Source organism: Rhinatrema bivittatum, chromosome 7 (assembly GCF_901001135.1).
Source record: "Rhinatrema bivittatum chromosome 7, aRhiBiv1.1, whole genome shotgun sequence".
In the NCBI taxonomy this organism is placed as follows: Eukaryota; Metazoa; Chordata; class Amphibia; order Gymnophiona; family Rhinatrematidae; genus Rhinatrema; species Rhinatrema bivittatum.
In genome coordinates, this window is record NC_042621.1 from 261,497,874 (window position 1) to 261,521,388 (window position 23,515).

The following is a 23,515-nucleotide window of genomic DNA, read 5'->3' on the forward strand; positions in this document are numbered from 1 at the left end:
TATTCCCTAAGTCAACTTGTTATTTGGGTAATTCATTACTTGGATAAAATTGATCCAGAAAAGTTGGAGGTATTCCAAGTTTGAGTTAAGAGATGCTATTCAGAGCTAGTCATATAAATTATCCAGCTAAATCCAGATATGCCTAAGAGCAATCCTAAAGTTACCCGGGAACGTGATCCTGGAATACTTTTATCTTAACTGGGTGCATTCAAAATATAGGCAGTTAAACAGCAATTTAAAAAAATGTTTTTAAATCCTTCCGGGCTAGTAGGTGCAGTCCCCACATCCCCACTCCATGAAATTAGTAAAAATGTTATTGGCCTTAGCCCCTCACTGTCACAGACTCCGTGCCACTCTCCACACCGGAGCAGGCACCTCGTCCCTCCACACCCGGGCTTCTCCCTTCTCCATAGCAGGGAGTGCTGGTCTCCTTCTGGTCCCCCTCCCCCCCTTTCACTTTCAGGGATGCTTCGGCACAGGTTTCAGGGTCGCTCTCCAGGTTTTTCATTCAGGGTTTGTGCCTCCCCTTTTCCTCCTTCAGGGGTCCTTCACTTCAGCCTCTCTCCAGGGGGTCCATTCCTCCCTCTCCCTTCTTTGCCTCCCTCTCTTTAATTCCCAGCTGATGAATGTGCATAATCTCATGCATAACCTCGTGGTGGGCGGAGGGTCTTTTACCACATTGCAGGTCTTGTTCCCCCCTCCCCATTATTTCGGAAGGGGTCCTGCCACGTTGTAGGTCTTGTTCCCCCCTCACCATTATTTCGGAAGGGGTCCTGCCACGTTGCAGGTCTTGTTCCCCCCTCACCATTATTTCGGGAGGGATCCTGCCACGTTGTAGGTCTTGTTCCCCCCTCACCATTATTTCGGGAGGGGTCCTGCCACGTTGCAGGTCTTGTTCCCCCCTCACCATTATTTCGGGAGGGATCCTGCCACGTTGTAGGTCTTGTTCCCCCCTCACCATTATTTTGGGAGGGGTCCTGCCACGTTGCAGGTCTTGTTCCCCCCTCACCATTATTTCGGGAGGGATCCTGCCACGTTGCAGGTCTTGTTCCCCCTTCACCATTATTTCGGGAGGGATCCTGCCACGTTGTGGGTCTTGTTCCCCCCTCACCATTATTTCGGGAGGGGTCCTGCCACGTTGTAGGTCTTGTTCCCCCCTCCCCATTTCTTCACGTCTGTATGTCAAGCTGTCGTGCCAGTATCATAATTTCTCTCTGACCTATGGACTCGCCTTGGCTCATCCCTGACCCTGGCTTAGGAGCTGAAGTCATATTGTCTCTCTGTCTGCTTTGCTCCTATTGAGACATCCGATAAGGGATCCTTCAGTGCAACAGGACAAAAGTTCTTCCATTTTCGATTGACACAGTGCAGTTTTAAAGTCCACCTGGGTAAAAGTCTCTCTCCTCCCGTGACCATGCCTTTTGGGGCCTGTGCATTTCTTTGGCTATTAAGATTCCTATTAGTAGTAAAACAGAAGATACCTCCCTACATTGTGATGTTACTCAATTCATGTGGACCCCGAGTGAATGAAAAACATTTCATTTAGAAACCACCTTAAATCTCTACTAAACAGGAGCTTACACTCATTCTGCCTTCCTAAAAGGTGAGACTTACATCTCCTCCACTGTCCTTGAGTCCTGCGATGTTGGGATGCTGGGAGAGGGCAACGACCGCATCCACAGGCAGCTCCAGGCTGGTGTTGGCAGGAACGCTGTACAGAACCACTGGGACTGGAGACAAATCCGCTACCTGAAAGACAAAAGACACAGCAGGGTTTGGAGCGACCTTCAGAGAAGATCTTGTAGGTAAGGAGTTCCTTTTTTCAAAGCATAAAATGTGCTCTCAGCTCCCTGGTTGTAATAGAGCAGGGACCCTTGCTGGCTGGCGGAAGGTATCGGGGCTCAAGGGGAGCAGTCAGCTGTGCCGCCCTGCCCGGGGGGATTGCCACTGCAACACAAGTCGGGGAAAGCCTCCAGCTATGTTTCCGTCACATCAGAGTGACCAGGGTTGAAGTAGGAGCCCGAGGAAGCTTGCAAGCTGAAAAATCAGGTCTTACATCTATCTTAGTCTGCTTGAGTCTATGGATTTCATGCAGACCCCCCTTTTTTTTTTTTGTTCTGCAGAGGCTAAGATTTGATGGCACTTCTTTTCAGGCTGAAAATCAAATCCGCTCATTTTGGGAGGGTTAGCAAAGAAAGATAAGGAGCAAAAGTTGAGCAGTTCAGTTTTAAGGCTTAGCCTAGGGGTTTAGCAGCTGTGGGACTGCTAGAGTGAACTTAAGAATGCAGAGGGCTGGACATGGCTTCGGCTCACCCATGCTGCCAGTGTTGCTGGATGATAATACAGCCATGCATATTACCTGCCATGTAATGTGTTGCTTCCCTGCTGGAGGATAGGGGGTTTTGTGATTTATTTAATTATATACTGCACGCTCCAAGCAGAACACAAGCAAAGGGAAATACAAAACCACACAAATATCACATAACACACAAATCATAAAACTGGAAACATACATCCAAATTCTCATGAATCAAATTCAGTATTAACCCAATGCCTAAACTTCTTCCCAACATAATCAATAGAAAACAGAAGCTTGGCGACGACTTTCACCGCCTTCTCAACTCTGTCCAGCCCATGCCCCCTTCTTCAGGGGAGAGGCTCCATCTTAATGGGCCAAAAGGCATTTCCAATGGCCGGCTATCTCCATCCCAAATATTCTCCCATTTTGATGCATTTCAGTGGGAAGTTAAGACCCTCTTTTCCATCACAGGTCTTCCCTCAAACTGCCAGGTCTGGCATAAGAAAGCAAATGTATTTTCAAGAAAAATATGAATAATTCTCTTTCAGTGAACTTTACTTAAAAAAACCAAAACAAAACAAAAACTACTGAACCTCTCCCACCCCTCAGAATGAGGTGCGATTGTACACAAAAGCATTGTGTAGTTAAAGGAGATGTCATCTCTGCTTTACATTTTAATTTGAGCTCCTGTCCAAGAAACATGCATGGATGTATCACCTGGAACACAACCAGTTTACATGCAAAGTGGAGTCTTATCATTGGGGTCTGCTTTTCCTAAGATGGGTGAGACTCTACCATAAATCTTGGGTACCGCTCTTACACATCAGCAAAAAACCAGCTGTGTACAATACTCTGCCTCTCTGTACATTAGCACAGGCACCTTGTCTCTAAGATGAGATATCTACTGTCATGCAGACATTACCTGAGTGTAATGGTGAATGAGAGCTGCACTGGTCATTCGCCCACGATAGTAGCACGGTGTGACTACCAGCACTGCATCTGCTCCTGCCTGGACCATACGGTGTGTCATCTCAACAGTGGCTTGTGTGGCTTGGAAAAGAAGGTGAGGAAAGAAACAGATATTGTAAACACTTTGTCACTAATTTGTCAAAGCTTACAATGACACCCAAACTCTCACAACAATACCTCAGCGACTGAACTTTAACTTGCTCAGTTTCCTTGGACACCAGTACTCCGAACCACCTCCAGCTGATAATTCATATGTTCCCGTAGCTTGTTAACCGCCACATTATTACATCACTCCTCTTTACCGCTCTATACATCTACCCTACCTTTACCCTGACGATGTTGCCTATATATAGATCCCCTTTTTGAAAATATGTAACCTTTTTATCCCCCTGTTGAAATATGTAAACCGTTGTGATGGCATTACCGAATGATGGTATATAAAACTCAATCAATCAAATAAATAAACTTTCAAGGTTGGGATCTCCTGATAGACATACGCACACACTAAGGCCGAGTTATACTAAAGAAAATCTAAATCTACCTATAAACACTTAATGCTGAATGGACTGTAAGCACAGCTTATACTGTGTTATACTGCCACCTAGGGGTTGTACTGATTGATGTGGGTAATACTGAAATCTAATATGTAACCTTTAACCTAATAGGTCAGGAATGTTGCATTATGGGAGACTTGCTGTGCTTTCATAGGATACTCTGTGTTTTCCATGTCCTAACTCAAGATGCAATCTTTTTTTCACTTGGTCACCCCTAGAGACCCCAGGAAGTTGTTTGTTTTTTTTCCCCTGGGAAATATTCTTCATTTAAGACAAAAGCCCTGAGCCAAGACAGCTGCACCAGTTGCATCTGTCCCAGAGCCTAAGGAAGCATTGCTTTTTACTCTAATTCAGTAGAAATATTCAAGAAGGAATTAGTTCAGAGATTCTATGAAAGCTATTCTTACTCTATTTCATTAAGTTCTGGGTTTATCAACACCATCAAGTTATGAGTTTATCCAGTTGCTACTTAAAATAAATGTTTTGGAAGTTAAGTGAGCCTGACTTCATATATGAAGCTGGATTAGAGCTTAGTGCTCTGTATAGTTGCAATACATGCAATAAGAATAGACATGATGAGATGTCCATTAAGTAAAGGAAAAACACATGGCTGGATACACATTGAGCAAAGTTGCATTGCATCCTTGTACTATAGTCAACAAGGTCACATTCACTGCCCTTGTGCATCTGCCAATAGTCCTATTACTATGAAACATTTCTATAGCACCATAAGGTGCACTCAGTGCTGACATACACAGATACACAGAGCCCTTGCTCTGAGGAGCTTACAAACTGCATAGCACTTAGCATGCATGGGAGAAGGGAGAGTGATGGAAAGAGAGGGGGAATCAGGAGGGGATCAAGGTGCTGAAAGCTGCACAGTATAAATGAACATAGCATTCAGGCAGATTTTGCCAATGCAGAGTTTCAAAATGTAATGAAAATGAACTATATGCAGAATGTAATGCTTACTCAAGTGTACAGCAAACTAACACATTCAACTCATTCTGAGGAAAAGAAAAGAGAGGTTTTCTTGAGAGGGATAGGACTGAAAAGCGCATGCAGCTTGCTATTTTCTATTTCTTCAGGTCTGCAGCAATGTGAAAAAAAGACAGAGAAATCTTCCAGAGTCCAATCTTTAGAAGACAGGCACCCGTCCTTTCAGAGGACCAGAAATCTGCCACTTACATTCGCATCCTGATCCAGCCAAGAGAAGCTTCTCCTTTGGAACTGCCTGGCGGACTCTGCGTACAACCTCCACCCGTTCCTCTCTTGTAAGATAGGCATACTCTCCATTGGACCCCTGGACCACGAAACCTGGGAAAAGAGGGTACATAAGAGCATCATGCCAGAGGCTGAACCCTTAGCAGCAGCCACCACTTACTTCTGGATGTCAGCAGAATGGAAAAAGCTTTCCCCATTGGGATCTGCCAGGGACCCGGACAGGCCAGTGCTGAAAGCAGGATGCTGGGCTCAATGGTCCGACCCAACATGTTATTTTCTTATGTTTTTATGTAATCTTTATAGATCACAAAGTTACTCAGAAAGCAATGCCCAATGCACGCAGGCCTCCCCAAAAACGCTAGAGCCCAGCCAACAAGCAGCAGCACTCTGCAGCAGGAAAACAAGCTTTAATGATTCCTCTGCAGTTATGTTTAGGTCAAATGGTACCCAGTGATTACCTTACAGAATAGTAGTAGATATGTTTAGAGAATGAAGACTTAAAGCATATAAGTGGATTAAGCCAACCAAGCAGAGGTGTTTTCCTCTTCAGTGGATGCATGTAATGTAATTTATAAGAATTTTGTAAACTTCATTTATTCGTTTAAAAAAGAACTTTTATAAAAATTATTTTTATTTTTATTTATTATTAAGGCTTTTATATACCGAATTTCTTGATACAAATCAAATCAATTCGGTTTACAATGAACTAAGTAGAATATACAATTAACCAATCAACAAGAGATACAGAGCATACAGTTACATTATAACAAGGAAGCCTTAACTTGGAGTAGGAAAATAAAGAAGGGGTGAACGGAGCAATAAATATATAAAGTGCAATAAAATAGAATAAATACTATATACAGTGGAGGGGGCTAGGAGCCCCCTCCACTGTATATAGTATTTATTCTATTTTATTCTATTTTATTCTATTTTATTCTATTTTATTCTATTTTATCACTGTATATATATAGAATTATGAATTCTAAGCCATGCAGTGTACACAATTCAAAACCACATCAGGACATAAAATCAAAACCTTTATTCTGGGAAAGAAGGTGCATTGTGCTATGTTAGAAAACTGTGGCTCTAGACTATCTTTGTATGCTTTACTGTGTGAAGTTCAGGGTAGTGGGCTATTCCTCTTTCTATTTTGCACTGAGCAGGTTTTTAACCTTCATAAAAGGCAGAGAATTCTTAAATTAAATTTAGTGGTACAAATCAAAAGAAAACCCATCCTCCCAGCCAGAGATCATCACAGAAGACACTGACAGACAGGCTTGCACAAATGCATTCTTTCAAAAATAATCCTTCATACCATTGTCATGCCTCTAGATGCAAAATCCGAGCTCCAATTTCCAGTGAAGCAATTCTTCAGATGTTACTGGGATTGTGAGCTCTGTAATGCTGTTCGCAGAAACCACCCCATGGGTTAGCAGCCTGAAATTCCCCCCTTGTGTTCTAAAAGCCCAATAATGTAATGCATTTTAATTTAATTAGAATGGATTCTCCTTTATTCATGCTCCAAGCTCATTCACTGCTAAGTTAAACTGGCTGTCTCTTCAAAGCTGACAAACACTGATCTAATTTCCTGACTTTCTTCTCTAAAAGGCTGGATCCCGTGCTCAGAATAAGTACCACATAGGAAGACAGATGGGATGCTCCAAAAGATAGAAGCCTCCCCCTCAGCGAGGAGGCCATGGAATGTTCTGATGGGAGCAATGACAACGTCAGGGCCGGTGCTTCTATTAGGCAAACTAGATGGTCGCCTAGAGCAGCAAAAGTTTGGGGGCGGCAAGGGAAGGAGGCCCAGAGGGGTGCTGCGTCAGAGCTAATACTGCCAAATAAAGGAGCATGGTCTTAGAGCCACTGCCACTGTTAGGAGAGAGTGCAATCTGGAGCTGCCACCAATAGGTAAGTCAGGGAAGGGGATGTATGACTGAAGGTTCATCTAGGGCACCAATGCGGACGATTGCAAAATATAAACTTCATAAATGTATCAATAGGCTAATTCTAATAGGCTAACTTCTAATGTATCAATAGGCTAGGGCCTATTATATCAATAATATATATCAATATATTATTATATATATATATATATATATATATATATATATATTATTATATATATATATAATATATATATAATAATATATATCAATAATATATATCAATATATCAATAATATTATATCAATGTATCAATAGGCTAGGGCACCAATGCGGACGATTGCAAAATATAAACTTCATAAATGTATCAATAGGCTGAAATGTAAATATTGTGCTGTTCAATTTCTCCCCTTCCATCCCAAGTTTATTTTCCTTGTTTTTTGTAACTTTCCCTCTCCCTTTTTCTGATTCACTGTATTTAAAGTTCAAGGTTCTTATTGAAAATATTGTTTTTTACGTTACGTTATGCTTTACACTCCTTGTTATTTGTAAACCGGGTTGATGTGATGCCTATCATGAAACTCGGTATAACAAAAACAATAAATAAATAAATAAAATAAATAAATAGCATGCACTGGCCCTGGATAATGTGGTAAAAGTGAGATTGGGATGTCCGCATGGAACACGAGGTAGAGAGACCCCTAATGTTTTGAGAGAGCGCGAGAGGTTGGATTGCAGCAGACACAGCCTTAAGCATCAGTTGGCTTGAAGTCTTCAGAAGAGACTGGAGTACAAAAGAAGGGCAGAGCGTGCTCAAGGAACCAGAGAAAGATCTGGACCCCGCAGCTCAAAGCTGTGCTCTGTTAGGAAGGAAAGAGAATCTCACAGGAACTGAAGAATTCCCTTTGAGTTTCGGACTATCTGACAATATTACCTCTGGCGTCGTGGAAAGGAAATTTAAGCATGCTGGCATTCATGCAATGTCTGCTGATTTATATTCTAATAGCCAGGACAATAAGAACGAGAGATGCTGATTCATCCTTGTGAAAATGCACCGTGTGCCAGGTGGAGGGATGCTGAACCAGTAAAAATATATTTGAACATCTGAGAGTCTGTTCTTTTTACAAGGGAACTCACAGGGCCCGAGAACTGGGCTCATACCCCTTCCCCGCCAGTGAGAATGGATGTCAGAATAACATCACGGCTGGAATAAAACACACAGAAGGGTTTGCAGAAGGAATCTCCTGGGATTTCCACGTGAGATTTAGGGTACAGCGTGCAGGGGTTTATCTCTAACAGAGGAAAAGTAGCCTTAAGGTAGAAGAGCAGACGGAAATTAAGGAGCAGATTAGAGACAAGAGAGCAAGTACTGCCAGTGACGCGGTGTGCGGGCAAATTACTGTCTTCCAAACAAGGCCCATGGCTTTTTGAACAACAGATTTTGGAAATCAGAGCAGGAGTTCTCCTATTGGAGCTCTAGTGCTGATCAGACCAGTGCAAACAATATCCTGAAAAGCAGTTAAAAAAAGACATTTCTTTTCAAACCCTCTCCTCTGTGTGGGGTTGTTTTTTGTTTTTTTTTTTAATGTGATGACCTTGCAGTTGTCCAGCTGGTGAGAAATTAGGTTGTGCCAACTGCTAACTCTGTACAGAACTCGTGTCCTCCTGCCAGGTTTGAAGAATCTGAGGGCAAAGTCCTGAGCTTTCCAGCCGACCTTGAAAAGTCTGTTCATGCTGCAAGGATCTTCAGAGTAACCCTTCAGTGGCCACAGCAGGGGAGATCCCTGCTGGGAAAGCTGAGCAAACCACCTGCAGGGAACAATCTTCACTCTTCTCGCTCCCTAAGAAGCAGTTTTCCCACAGGATGTGAGCTGTTTGTGAGTTGGATCAGGTACCTACAGTATTCGCTAAAGTCACCAAACACTTTACAGATTGTTGAACTCAGATGAAGTTACAAGACAAGGTTGCGCCTTTCCCCCTGGGGTTGGTTTGTTTGGGTTTTTTTTAGGTTTTCTGTGGAATTCTTCACAAAAGAAAAATAGAGGATGAGTGGCAGGATTGTAAAATTATACTTTTCATGTACAGTGCCCACCTGACCATCTCCAAACCCCATGTTTCTTTGCACAATCTCTTGAAAGAAATTTCCGAGTACAGTAAGACGTCCGCATTAAAGGTGAATTTTCCAAAAATAATAATAAAAAAAAAGAAGCACTGAATGTTAATTGTGGACTTCCTGAAGAAAAACTGCCCCTTTTGTTGGGCTAAGGGACTGACTAAGTAACTGGGGGTTAATATCCCAGGAGTCAGGACACTGCTATTTGAAGCTAATTATTCACAACAAGAGTTCTGGATTCATGGGGCAAATAAAACAGTTCCTGATTGGCAGGATCATAGTATTTGCAGGAACATCGTTCCTAAATTTCAATACCTTTTTCAACCATTACTAAAACCCTAAAGCTTTTAAAAAGAATACAGAAAAATGTGTTTGATTTCCCAGTTGCTGGAGTCATGCGGTAGATCTGAAACACGCTTTGTGGCCTCCCTTTACATCTTTGGCAATCCTTTGGCCCACTGTTCCAGCCCACCCATTTTCTCCTAGTTCTTCCTATGTCCCCATTTTGACAAAGTCTGGATTTCTGAAATTCAAAACTTGGGTCTACCCTCATGAGACCAGCCACGACCAAAAAGAAAGGCTTTTTTTTTTCCTTCCTAAATGACCTGTAGCATCCCCGCTTGCTAAAGCTCGCCCTGCAGAGAATTCCATAGTAAAGGGGCGGCCATGGAAAAGGCCATAACACACGTGCAGAGCTTCAGCGATGGCACCACACTAAAAACATCAACACCTGTGACCTTAACGAGTGCGACGGAGTCAATCCGTAGAGAGACAGCAGCCGGAATACGCTCGGGGCGGCATCATGCCTTAAAATGGATCTGCCATTTCGTAGGAAGCCAGTGTAATTCACCTAACGGTGGGGAAATATGCTCATGCTAGGGGACTCCTGTAATTAGCCGAGCTGCTGCATGCTGGATGAGTTGAAGAATAGCTAACAAAGATTCAGGCCAAGAAGGTCATGGTACACAAACCCAATAAGGCTCTAGTGGGTCCCCGCTGCAGATCTCCAGAAAGCTCTGGCAGGGTCCAGTACTGATGGAAAACTCATCTCCATTGGGCATGGCTGTGAAGGGAAGCTCTAAAGTCCAAATTTAGGATTTAAGATAGGAAATTGAAATCTAGAACCTCCCTGTTCCATCCGCAGGACCCCCGTAGCAGGCTGAGCATCAGTCTTTCAATGCTTACAATAAGAGGATGGTGTAAGGAAGAGATCTTTAGATTTGTTAGCAACTGGGCAGTATTTTGGGGAAGGGGGAGCCTATTCCAATGGGATGGGCTCCACCTTAACCAGGGTGGAACCTAGCAGCTGGCGCCAACATTTAAAGAGGAGATAGAACTGCTTTTAAACTAGATAATGAGGGGAAACAGTTGCACAAGAGCACGTGGTTTGGAGTGCGTTATCTTTAAAGGATATTGGAAAAACACAGCGAGATTATCCCATTATAGAGGTTGTGGTAAAGGCCGTTAATGAATAGAAATTTCTGGCATCTGGAAAAGTATAGCAGTGGGGGTATCCTTCGACCACCTGTCCAGAGAAGAAACATATACATAAATCCTAGAACAGTATACACTTTATAATCCTTTGTTGTAATAATCCCAACCAAAAACTTTATATAATTGCATTTCTCTAAAGTAAATTTCTCAGGATAAATATCAATTCAAAACACATAACACCACACATATTCCCCTTACATTTCTTTAAACCGGTTTCAGTCAGCTGAGATTAATCCCAGATCAATACCTGGGTCAATGTCGAAAGTGCTTTAGGCCCTTGAGGCATCATCTTTGCCTTCAATAAGCCTGTTCCCACACTTGTACAGACTGGTCTGGCAGTTTTTTGGGTTTTTTTTTTTTTTAAAGGATGGGGCAGAGGTTGACCCGCAGTTTGTTCCTGTTCTTTTGGGCTTCCAGCTGAACCAGAACCAGTAGCTACTGCAACTGCAGCTTTTTTATCACAACTACTCAGGCTTTTTATGGCATTTGCAGACTGCAACTCCCTCTGGACCTGCTAAGTGTGCACCCTCAATTCATTGTTATTGAGCAATGACTGGAACCCCCTTTTCTCCCTCCCTCACCCCTATGTAGGGGGGGGGCTAATGCCGCTTGTATAGCACCCCCCAGCCTTACCTGGCCAACTTGGAAACAAACTAGGCTCAGGAATGCCAACTAATATCTCTCTGCCAAGAGAACACAGAGGAAAGTTTTTCATACCCTGACTCCATTAAAAGTCTTCAAGGCAGTTTAATTCAATAATCAACCTCTGTTCAGACAAGCTAACCTCGCTCATCAACAGCCATGGAAGCAGCAGTACGAGGTCAAATCTTCAGAATATCAAAGTGACTGTGCATTGACTTGTTTCTGCTTGCTCATAGATTTATTAGCACAGCTTCAGTGAGCCAACTTATGCTCTAGACTTGTTTTGTGCACACAAACATGTTTAATGTGCAAAAACCAAGGCTTCTTAACACTGGAAATGTAACTCCTGGTCAAAGGCAGTCTAGAATGTCTGGGGCCAGTGTTACTCTATCGAGCTGAGCCTGGAATTATGGTGTCGAGGGGGGGTCCTGTAACTCTGCATGAATGTGCAGAAAACATTTGTGTTTTCCTTAGTTCTTTTATCCCAATATAAGTGGGTAAATCATTTATTGGAGCAAGACTCTTTTTCAAGGCATCTCTTTCCATACCACAGAACCAGCCGACATGTTCATTCTGATCCCCAACGCAGAGCTCAGACTTCTAATGGATCCAGGACACAGTTGCATGATTTATGCATGATGTTGGTCTTTTTTTTTTCTGCATTTTTGTAGGTCTATGTGCCTTTTTTTTTTTAACTCTATGTTTTTGATTGCTATTAGCTTACAACATTGGGAGTTAACTTTTCTCTTTGCGCCTGAGTAAAGAAAATGTGCCCTGGAGTTCTGTGTTAATTTTTCCACTCACATTTTATTATGTCAGGACCATTATTAGAGAAGGGTAGACATAGTTTATGCATGGGTGCTGCATTCTTCAGCCAGTACTTGCTTAATGCACACAAAACATGAGTTAAGCCTACACATCTCTCGGGCAGTTTCCTCAAAAGTTTTGTGCACACCTTGATAGGAATGAACCTCATTCGTAAGCCAGGGCATATTGGGGATGATCTCAATCTCTCAAATTTACTGCCAGCACCCTTCTTCATACTGGCATTGTGCCAAAGAGAGCTTCCTCCTGGCATATATAGGGTGCAATCATAGCAAGCTACGTTGGAAAATTCTTCATTATCAGGCCAGTGGCATCCAATATGATTAGGAATAGGCCTATTTCTGTGTCTTTCTGCCACATTTTCTTGGTCTCTGATTGCATCTCTTGGTACTTAAGGTTCTTTGTTTCCTCCATAATAGCTAATGCCTTGATTAACATGGGGATTTGCATGAAGCAGTGCTGAATTGGGCACACAGTTTTTGTATGTAAAACTCCTTGCTGTGCTACCTTCCGAGATGTGTGCACAGCCTAACACACTTTATTACATCAGGGAATGTTAATCTCTCACTACCAATGGATGCAGAGAACATGTTAATCCACCTTTTCTCAAAGAATAAAAAAGCCCTGACTCACCGTATGGTTCCCAAATAACCTTCTTTAGAATGGTCACACTAAAAAATGACTTTCAATATAGCTTTCAGATGCTTGGAAAGCTGACACACATTGCCACAGAATTTATCAAAATAAAAGTACAACCCTTCTAGTGTTAGCCCTTACCTCGGAAAGGGATCCTGGAATACTTCTGCAAATTTTCCTCCAATCTGGCATAATCCACGTCTTCTTTCAGATTAAAGGGGGTTGAAATGGGAGGATAGATCCCTTTAAGATCCAGCCTCTGTCCTGCTTTAGAGCTGATACCTCTTATCATCTCTGACCTAGCCAGCCAGCCTGCTGCCTTAGGCACAGGATGCCAGATCGATACCTCGAACCCCAACCCAAGTAAAGGAAATAGTCTGCAAGATAGCATTTTCTTGTAGAACTTAATTTCTATTCACTTTATGCAGTTTTTTAGTCTGTTTCTTTTTTTTTTTTCCCCACTGCTGTTGAAGGTTTCTGGGCAAAATAAAAGATCAGACAGCAGAGTGGCTCAGACCTTGCTAGTTAATTATTAATGTTGTTTAGCTACTATATATTTATCTTTAACTTTGGAAGAGATTAAAGGAAAGAATATTTGATGAAAAGTTCAGCTTTCTTCTTCCCAAAGGTGTGTTTGCCGTCTCTACAATTTGCAGATACCACATTCGCAGCAGACAACTTCCCATTACAATGAAACCGCTTAAGGAAGTTATCACTTATTTTTGCAAGATATATATGTCATTAACCTTTATGTAAACTCTGTAACTATATATATATATATATATATATATATATATATAGCTACAGTGTCATTTAATCAAGCTTTGCATGCAATCTCTTCTGGGGTGGAAGATCTGCCTGTCTTGAGCTGCAAGAAATCTTTTGGGGGAGAGCTGAGAATGAATCACGGTTCCTGTTAGAACTGCTGAGTAAACTGAGACCCGTAGAAATAAAGCGATTTGCCTAGCTTCACACAAACACCCCACATAGTTTCCTTGCTACTCAAAAATCGTTTAACTGTCCTTGAAATTTCTTACGTAAAATTCATTTCTTTCAAAACCTCCGAACAAAATTTCTCGATTTTCCAACTTCTGCACCGACCCCCAACACTCAAGGAACTTCAGCAAATTCATTCAAAGGCTGGCAAGTGTCACGTGGGAAGTTACAAGCCACGCCACGCCCCCGGCTTCCAGCCTGAAAAAGCAAGATGCTGCCGTCAGCAAACCTTGCTCACTTCCGGGTTTGCTGCCTTTTCCTAAACGAAAGCGTTGATTGGGTAAGAAGAACAGGGATAAGAACCCAGGCTACTCCTCGGAGTTAAACTAGCGGAGGTGATCCACTCTACTACCTCATCCAGAGAAATAGTATTTATATCCATGGATTGTTTGGTTTATCTTGCTCTGTAACAAGGAATAATGCGTTACTAGATCAGTAACAGCTTTTGCAACTGTATCTCCGACCAGCTGACACATCAATTGGCTGCAACCATAAAACACTCTTCCTGGTCTAAGATACTATGTAGAAGTGGGTTGTAAGTGATACGTTTTGCTACTGGACTAAATGTATCTGTAGCTAGCTTTCGAGAGTTATCTTTTCGTCATCAGATCTGTATCTCTATAAAGCTAGTCACTAGAGGTGGCAGTGGGGGGATTATGGCATAGGCCACCCTCGTTCCTGGGACGTGGCACAGGAGGGGGTATACGATCCACCCATCCCCAACTCATCCTCGCTAGTGAAGAAGAAGGGGGAGTTTCCCACTTCATGTTTTGCAGATGCAGGGACAAATGCCAGCTCTGACTACATCCTGTTGCCTATCTGCCAGAGCAGGGGCTTTGGACATAGGAGGTTAGGTGTCCCCTTTTCTTTCTTGGGAGCTGAGGGAATGCCAGTATCTCCAAAAGGAAGGGGGGGGGGGAGGGAAACAATTCATGCTTAGGGCAGCAGATGGATCAAAGGCCCGGAGTGGGGTGTATGGTGGGTAGGCATTGGGTTTGTCCTCATCTTGTAACATGGGACATGGAGATATCCAGTCAGTATCTTTTTTTTCTTTCTGATTTCCAGGTACCTAGTGTTGTTCCTGCCCCGTTAAGCTAACAGGGGTAGGTGGACAGTGGAGGTTTGAAGTCTCATGCAGCTCAGTGCAGCCTACCACTTGTTTGTTGAACCTTAATTCTACAGATCCAAGGGGGCTAACACAGCAACCACAATTCTTTGCTTAGGATGCTATGCAGATCTAAGAAAACCTAGTAAAGGGTTTGGGGATCCATTTGAAATTTTTTCAGGTTCAATTACGTGCTAATTAGTAGTGCCATGTTCTTTGATCTGAATGCATTGGGTTAGGAACAAAATGCTCAATTTATGTTATTTTATTATCTAAAATATCAGTATTTGGATCTTTTAATTTATGGAATAGTGTATCAATTATTTATTGATGGATGTTAAGCTGTCAAGGATGCTTGGGCAGAACTAGGATGAAGAAAGATCCTTTGCTATGTCTTTATGCCAGGTTTCCCAACCTTTTCAAGCCCAAGGCACAGCTAGAATAATAAACATTTTGTGTGGCACCCCAATCTCCATAGAGCGGACAGTGTGGACATGCAGATTGGAGGGTGGCCAATGTAACCCCAGTTTTTAAAAAAGGGTTCAAGGGGTGATCCAGGAAACTACAGACCAGTGAGCCTGATATCAGTGCTGGGAAAAATGGTTGAAGCTATTCTAAAGAACAAAATTACTGAAGATATAGATAGTCATAGTTTAATGGGTCAAGCCCAACATGGGTCTAGCCAAAGGAAGTCTTACCTCACCAATCTGCTACATATTTTTTAAGGTGTGAATAAACATGTGGATAAAGTGATCCAGTTGATATAGTGTATCTGGATTTTCAGAAATTATTTGACAGTCTCCCATGAGAGACTCCTTAAGAAATTAAAAAGTCATGGGATAGAAGACAATGTTCTATTGTAGACTGAGAACTGGTTAAAAGATAGAAAACAGAGAATACGGCTAAATGATCAGTTTTCTCAAAGGAGAAAGGTAAATAGTGGAGTGCCCCAGGGGTCTGTTCTAGAACTACTGCTTTTTAACATATTTATAAATGATCTAGTGTTGGAAATGACGAGTGAGGTGATCAAATTTGTAATGATACAAAATTCAAAGATGTTAAATCACAAGAGCATTGTGAGAATTTGCAGGATAATCTTGTGAGATTGGGAGACTGGGCATCCAAATGGAAGATGACATTTAATGTGAACAAGTGTAGTGTAATGCATGTAGGGAAGAGCAACCCAAATTATAGCTATACAATGCAAGGTTTCACATTGAGAGTCACCACCCAGGAAAAGGATCATGGCATCATTGTGAACATATTGAAATCCTTTGCTCAGAGTGTGGCGGTGGCCAAGAAAGCAAATAGAATGCCAGGAATTATTAGGAAAGGGTGTCATAATATCCCTGCATCACTGCATGGTGAGACTGCACCTTGAGTATTTTGGCAATTCTGGTCACCAGATTTCAAACAAGATATAGATGAATTAGAAAAGGTACAGAGAAGGATGACCAAAATTATGAAGTGGATGGAATGAGTCTCCTATGGTTAGGACTTTTCAGCTTGAAGAAGAGACAGCTGAGGGGATATATGTTAGAGGTCTATAAAATAATTAGTGAAGTGGAATGGGTAAATGTGAATCAGTTGTTTACTCTTTCAAACAGTACAAAGACTAGGGAACACATAATAAAGATACTAGGTCATACATTTAAGACAAATAGAAAAACATATTCTTGAACTCAGTGCATAATTAACTCTGGAATTCATTGCCAGAGGATATGGTAAAAGCTGTTAGTTTAGTTTGGCTTAAAAAAAAGTTTGGTCAAGTTCCTGGAAGAAAAGTTCATAAACCATTATTAAGGTGGACTTGGGGAAATCCACTGCTTATCCTTAGGATAAGCAGCATGGAATCTATCAATCTTTTGGGATCTTGTCTGGTACTTGTGATCTGGATTGGCCACTTTAGAAGAAGAGGGTGTGGTATGGGCAGCCAAATCACTTAGTAAACTAGGCTGCTATATATGGCTACCAAAGCTCATCTGCTGCTGCTATTTCCAGTGCTCAGAATGAGTCCCATCCAATATTTAGGGCATTGTCCCCCATTGCACCCATTCTGGGGATAAGACCAAATCTGGAAGGACTCAAAGAAGGAGGCTCAGAAGGGGGGAGGGGGAGATGGTGCTGTGCGCAGTGTGTGAGCTGCACAAAGTGGGGCCCACTTATCTATGCCCTATCATTAATAACCATACTATGGGGCTCATGGAGCCAGGATAAAGGGACATACATAATTACACAGGTTCTCAGAAGGGAGCGCCTACATGTTTGAGAACCATGCTGGTGTCTCTTGTTGCCAGTGGCATGCAGTCAGGGCTTTCAAGGGATTCAGTGAATCCCCAGCCCTGACCAATTTCCTTTATTTAAATGTTTTTCTTTGTGGGGGGGGTTTTCAAGTCAGGCAGGGATAAGCCAAACCCCTGCCCACGCCGATGCTGCACTCATCTGCTACTTCCATACTCCTACCACAGGCAACAGGAGTTGTGTAAAAGTGAACATCATCGCCTACTGCCATGGGGTGAATCATACAGTTTATTGTGAGATCAGCCCCGTGGCAGCAGGAGTTCACATTGCATCAATGTGACTGCCATAGTCCATGCAATCTGCTAGACTGCCGTGGAGACCATCCTGCTGCGAATGAAGAAAATAGGAGACCCTGCAACCCGATAGCCGCCAGCAGAACCCAACCCATTGGCAGCTGAAGATGAGTCCTGGAAAGCCACTATAGGAGGCTGAATAAGAGAGGACCTGCAACTTGGCAGCATGGAAAAAAGAGAGAGAGAGGCCCTGAACCTGTGTGAGTGAGTGAGAGAGAGTGTGAGTGTGTCAGAGAGCAAGCAAGCCATTGAATGTGAGAAGTTGCCTATGTGTGTGTGTGTGCAGAGAGCAGCTGAATGTGAGGATGCCAGTGTCTGTATTTGTGTGTGTGCAAAGAGCCACTGAATGTGAGAGATTGACTTTGTTTGTGCTGAGAGCCACTAAATGTAAGAGAATTCCCAAGTATGTATGTGTAAGAGGGAAAGAGAGATACTGAGTGTGAGAGTGCCTTTTTTGTGTGAGAGAGTGCCTGGTGTGTAAGAGCCAGAATGTCAGAGAGTGTCTGTGTGTGTGTGTGTGTGTGAGAGAGAGAGAGAGAGACACTGAGTGTGAGATTGCCTGTGGGTGTATAAGAAGGGAATAGAGCCACTTAGTGTGAGAGAGTACCTTTGTCTGCGTCAGGGAGAGAGAGAGAGAGCGCGCGCCACTGAGTGTGATAAAATGCCTTGTGTATGTGTATGTGTGAAGAAGAAAGAGCCAATGAGTATGTGTGTGTCTGGAAGAGAGAAAGAGGATAAAGTTTGCATATCCCCAGCCCAACTAATCCAGGACAATCTCAAGGTGACTGGAAATCAAAAGTTCCCAGGTATGGAGAGCAGCAGACTTTTGTTTTATCCCTATTAGTTTTAATTGTTGGATGTTATTTGATATGTCTGCTGTTTTAAAATGTTTTATTGATGTAATATTTGCAGTGCTGCTCTTTCCTGGGAGTTAGTTTTATTTTGATATGGAAGATTTGTCTTTTGGGGTAAACTGTATTCTTGGCAGGATGTAATAGCTTTCATTATCCCAAAATACTGAACATGAACTATTGAAACAATATAGGACCCATCTTTAGATGCTAATATCTTTAATCTGACATTTGAAGAAGGGGCCTATGTAGTTTTAAAAGCTCTTGTACAATATTTTTAGGTAAAGGCATTTATTTTGCAGTCTGGCTTGTTCTGTTTACCTAATAGGTGGTGTATTGGTGTTTTAGGGCCTGATGTAATATTTGCATTGTTGCCTTTTTTATATGTAAGGCTTTTACTGTTTTTTTTTAAATTCTTTATATCATTTCACAAATGCAATAATGCTTGAACAGCAAAGAAGACATTGCAGATTACAGAAACTAAGAAGAAAAATAAATTAAAAGAATAATTTAAACTGCAATGGCAATTACATAACCACAAAAATAACGAGGTGAAGGACCCAATGGGACATTATCTCTTCAAAGGAAAATAACAGTCAAGAATGACTGCAAATAAATTACCAGTTCCACATTCCAGCAGTCTTGAAGCTAAGGAGTAGATGTGGGGGTTACAATGATCTTGCTGTCCAATAAGGATTTTAACTGATTGGGTTAAAAAAAAAAAAAGTATTGGTTGCCATCTAACTTAATTAGACTCTGTGAGGGATAACGCAAAGAGAATTCACCCCCCGCCCCCAATGCAAAGAGAATTCACCCCCCGCCCCCAACAGTTTCTCTCAACTGCAGAAAAGCCTTTCACCAGTTCTGGGTCTGTCTTGAGACAGCTGGGAAAATCCACATTTTTTGACCTATGAATAGAACATTCTTGTTGGTAAAAAAAAACAATCTCAAAATCAAAACTTTCCCTAATACAGAGGAACAAGAAATCAACAGGGTTGCCCGTTCCTGAATCACTTCCTCAGATTGTTCTAAGAAATTAGTCACATTTAGAGAGCCTGAAGACATTTGTAACACATCACAATTTCTATTAACTACGTGTTTCCATCCCTTTTTAACAGGAACATAATACATCTTGCTGAAAGTAGGTAAATGATCTTCAGACTTACCAAGAATCTGCTTTAAATATTTATTTTTATTTTTTTTTACTAACTCTTTAGGACCAATCAGGGTGGAACATGGAAAATTCAACAGATGGAGATTAGAAGACCTGCATCTCATCTCAAACAACTCAAGATGTCGATTTATAATTAAGGCTGATCTAATGTTGATGTCTTTATAAAGTATACCACTAAGTCGTCTTAGCATTTCTGAAATATAAGATGAGCCATCCATGACCACTGTTGCACCCCACCCCTCTTGTCTGCTGGATTAATGACTCTGTCATGAGCGCTCTTCAGAGATTGAAAAGCTAACTTTTCCTGGGTGGAGAGATTTGGGGGTGGGAGAGGAACATTCTGGAGTGAATGGTGCTGAAAGAGGATGGAGAAGGGGAGGAGTGTGGGGGGGTGTGTGTGAGAGAGAGAGGATCAGAATGGGTGAGGGGATTGGAAGGCAGATGGGGCAAACGTGAGTGGAATGGAGCGAGAGTGGGGAACATGAATGAGGGGATGTGGAGTGTTTGAGAGTGCGCAGACCAGAGGGGGTGTGGGACGACTGAGTGTGAGAGAGAATATGGGATTTGGAGGGGATATGAGGTGTGTGTATGAATGAGAATGTGTGGAGTGTGGGAGCGAGGGGTTCAGAGGTGGTGGTGAGGGGGGGCGATATTAGTGTGAGAGTCAGTATTGGTAGGAGGGAGGTGAGAAAGTGGATCTGACATCCCTCCCCTGATCCAGGATCCCCCCCTTCACCTCTCCTTCCTTTGCCCCCATTTATGTTTCTTCCCTCCCTCTGCCCCTTCCCAGCTCTCTCTTCCAAGATCTCCTCTCCTCCTATGTCCCTATTCTCTCTCCCTCTCTTCCTGTCCCAGCACCTCTCATTAAAATCCACTGAAATGAAAAAGAATACTTTTTCTGGACACATAAGAAATATCTGAATATTAAAAAAATGTATTAATTTTGATTTATATTCCGCTTTTTAGGCACTTCAAAGCAGATTACACTCGGAATGCAAACTTACATGATTCAATATGCAAATCTATGCAAATGTGCCAAGCACTGCTGCAGAACTTTCTAACTCTTGCCATGGAATCTAACTTGAGCTGCTGCAGGAAACTGGGCTGTGAGCAAGATGCACCAGCGCGATCTATCAAATTATCTCTCTCAGGCCGATGTGATAAGGTGCATCCAGCTGAGCGCACGGTTTTATTCACTGTTGGGGAGGGGGGGGGAGGTGTGTTTCATGCGTGTAATAATAACCATCGATGCAGCAAGGCGATTAATGAGCCTAAAACTCGCGTTCTAACAGGCACGTCCCGGACAGCACCCGTGCATTTACCATGTAAATGAAAACATTGCCTGTTACTATCCAATGCAGGGAAGTGCACCCAATGCACATTTTTTAACACAAGAAATTTAACTCCAGCTCTGAAGGTGGAGTAAAGTTAACTCACAGTCAAGGGCTCCTAAAATCAACATTAAAAAAAATTGGTCCTCTGAGTTGCAATAAATGTGTCCGCCTCCTTAGTATCATCCTGGCATGCCGGTATTGTACAAACTTAGGATGGGAACATAGAAATACATCTTGCCACTGTTATGTTAATTAATTGTTTCCCTTCCAGAGAACAAACATATTTTACAGCAAATAATTCAGTGTAGGCTTAATCTAACCCGATTCTAGAAAATAATGGATATATTTTTTCCACTTTGTCTTATAACTTCTTTGGATGGAAACAAGATGGAGAATCAAATAAAAATATTACAACACATATGAAGGTCATGGACAGCTGCACATTTCCAGGGTCCAATAAACAGCAGGACTACTGTTGTAGGGTTTCCAGTTCTTTCCATTTTGAACCAGAAATATCTGGTGGCTCTTCAAGCACTTACTAACATTTTTCAGCTGCTTCTTGAATTACGCTTGCTGGAGTTTGGGTATGACATTTTGCATCTAATTTTCTTCTTTTAAGTACATTTATTGCAAAAGTGCAAATTCCAGAAAATACCATGGCCAGGCCCTGGCCTGGTGCTTGTTCTGTTTAGCAACCTTTGAGAGGCAGTCAGTCAGATTTCTTAAACATCAAGAGAGGAGGGGGGCAATTCAAGATGGTGGCATGAACGGATGCTCTTTCAGCTGTCGCCACATGTAGCGGTTTCTTGTTTAGTTTATTAAAATTTCTTGATCGCTTAATGTGTACGCTGTAAGTGATTAACAAAAATAACATACATAATAAATATTAAGCAAAAGCAAAATTAGCGAACAATTGTTCACTTTTTTACTTGGAAAAATGCCGCATAAGAAGGGCTGAGGGAGAATTTTTCCCTCCGAGCCCTCACTCCCATTGGATCAGCGTTGAATTTGCTGCCCCTACCCCAGATTTTCAGTTTGAGAGAGGAGCCCTGTTGTCGCTTGGAGAAGTTTCTCTCGGCCACTGGACCCAAGATCTCTGCTGCTTGCTTCTACCCAGCGAGGCACTGATTTCGTTGAGGTGCCGGATGATGATCTCATTGAATTGGCCCACACGGAGGGAGATGTCGGTGCCTTGACTGGTGCTTCCTTGTTCTGGTTTTGTGGAGGAGGAGGAGGGTGCTGTTGGTGGCGTCTCTCTGTTGGAGATTCCAGGAAGGAGTTTATCTGCTGCCGGGAACATACTTGAAGGTGAGCGTGTCACTCCTCGGACCCCCCTCAGGTTTGTTAAACGGGGGAAGGCAGCGCAGCTCGGCGCGCGCAAGGTGTAAAACTGTACACCCCCTTGCGCATGCCGACCCCCGCATGTTTTAAAATCGGGCGTACATGTGCGCACGCCGGGTAGCGTGTGCACATATAGGCTGCGCGCGCTTCTTTTAAAATCTACCCCTATGTGTAAAGCTTGTTTCAGGGGTCATTTGTTCTCATGCTGCCTTTATCTGAGGTGCATTTATTATGCTGCTTTGTTTCCTGTATGCACCTCAATTTCTGTCCCCTTATTTCTTGGTCTTTAGAGAAAGAGCATGATTTTGTATATATTTAGATTATTTTATTGTTATCTTGTTATTTTGATTTTGTTTCTTTTGGACTCTCATAATTACTGTGCAAAGTTCATTCTTTGTAGATTGGAAAAATGTAATAAATACAAAGTAAAAAAAAAAAAAGAGAGAGGAGAGAATGGTCTGCTGTTTGCTAGATAGAAACCGTGTGTCATGTATTCCTTCATACATTGGGAAGGGAATTGTCATACAACAGCGAAAACTCCACAGTGCTCCCTCGAAGGCAACCTGCCCAAGACAAAATGAATGTTCTAGAACCTGGCAGTGCCTCCATGGTTGAAGGGCGTTTTCACTTTACCTGTCTGCCAAGGTCTGTGGTTTTAAAACATGTGCCTTAGCAAACCTGAAGGATTTCTAAATGTACAGCACGAGGAAAAAGTAACCGCAGACTAAGGGCCTGGTTTGCTAAGGCTTTGTCTCCCTGCACCCTTTATATAGCCCGTGGGCTTCCACGACTTCGTGCGGGTGAAGGCATGGTTTGCACAGTGCGGTTCCAATATTAAAATCCGTAAACCTAAAAACTTCAGCAGTAGAACTAAAAAGAAGTGCACTTTTGTTATGAATGCACAATTTAGTCGCTCGATGCAATAAAGACACATGTTACAATCTGAGCACCAGAAACACACAGTGCTCCCTCAGCAGCCCTTTTTTTATGCTGCTCCGACTGCAATATCATTTGAATACTGCATTGGGCGCCCAGCGCCATGGCTGCATGTGCATTAGGAAAACGAGTGCTCAATGGCAGCGCACACTTTCTGCACACGTTTTATTGCATCGGCCTGCCTGAAATTCCCTCTCTCTCTCTCACTCCCATGTTATGCCACTTTCTTCTGTTTCTCTGCGCACACTCCATCTCCCCTTCAATTTTTTCCCCCCTCCAGTTTGCCCTTTGCTTTGTTTTTCCCTCCCCTGGTTCACAAGCATGAGAAAAGGAATTGAGCTGAGGGCAGTGAGTTGTATCTTCAGCTGAGCCTACAGTGGCTGTGAGGTTTTGAGTGCCCAGTCGGCCTGGGCAGCCTTTTATGCACCCTGCCATATGACTGGATCCATCAGAAGAAACCACGAACACCATGCTTGTGCTACAGCAAACAGCGATTAAGGAATTTGGTATGAGACACAGTGAACTGGAAGAAGAAAGATCAA

General features: G+C 42.6%; 1 protein-coding gene and 1 long non-coding RNA gene across 3 annotated transcripts in view; one reads left to right on the forward strand and one right to left on the reverse strand.

The window, feature by feature from the left end:
• The window catches only part of HOGA1 (4-hydroxy-2-oxoglutarate aldolase 1), a 35,161-nt gene extending 21,755 nt beyond the window's left edge, over positions 1-13,406 (reverse strand). Inside the window, exons 1-4 of one of the 2 annotated variants that reach the window (XM_029610155.1) lie at positions 12,784-13,406; positions 5,011-5,139; positions 3,222-3,349; positions 1,615-1,749 (exon numbers count right to left, since the gene is read on the reverse strand). In XM_029610155.1, the coding sequence (XP_029466015.1) occupies positions 1,615-1,749; positions 3,222-3,349; positions 5,011-5,139; positions 12,784-13,033 (642 nt within the window). In that variant the 5' untranslated portion in view covers positions 13,034-13,406. The remainder of the gene's footprint in view (positions 1-1,614; positions 1,750-3,221; positions 3,350-5,010; positions 5,140-12,783) is intronic. The other variant, XM_029610154.1, reaches the window with a different exon arrangement.
• Positions 13,407-13,809: 403 nt separating this feature from the next.
• On the forward strand, positions 13,810-19,582 carry LOC115095869. The gene is made up of 2 exons (XR_003857898.1): positions 13,810-13,973; positions 19,406-19,582. It is a non-coding gene; the product is annotated as an uncharacterized LOC115095869 (long non-coding RNA).
• Positions 19,583-23,515: the final 3,933 nt, after the last annotated feature.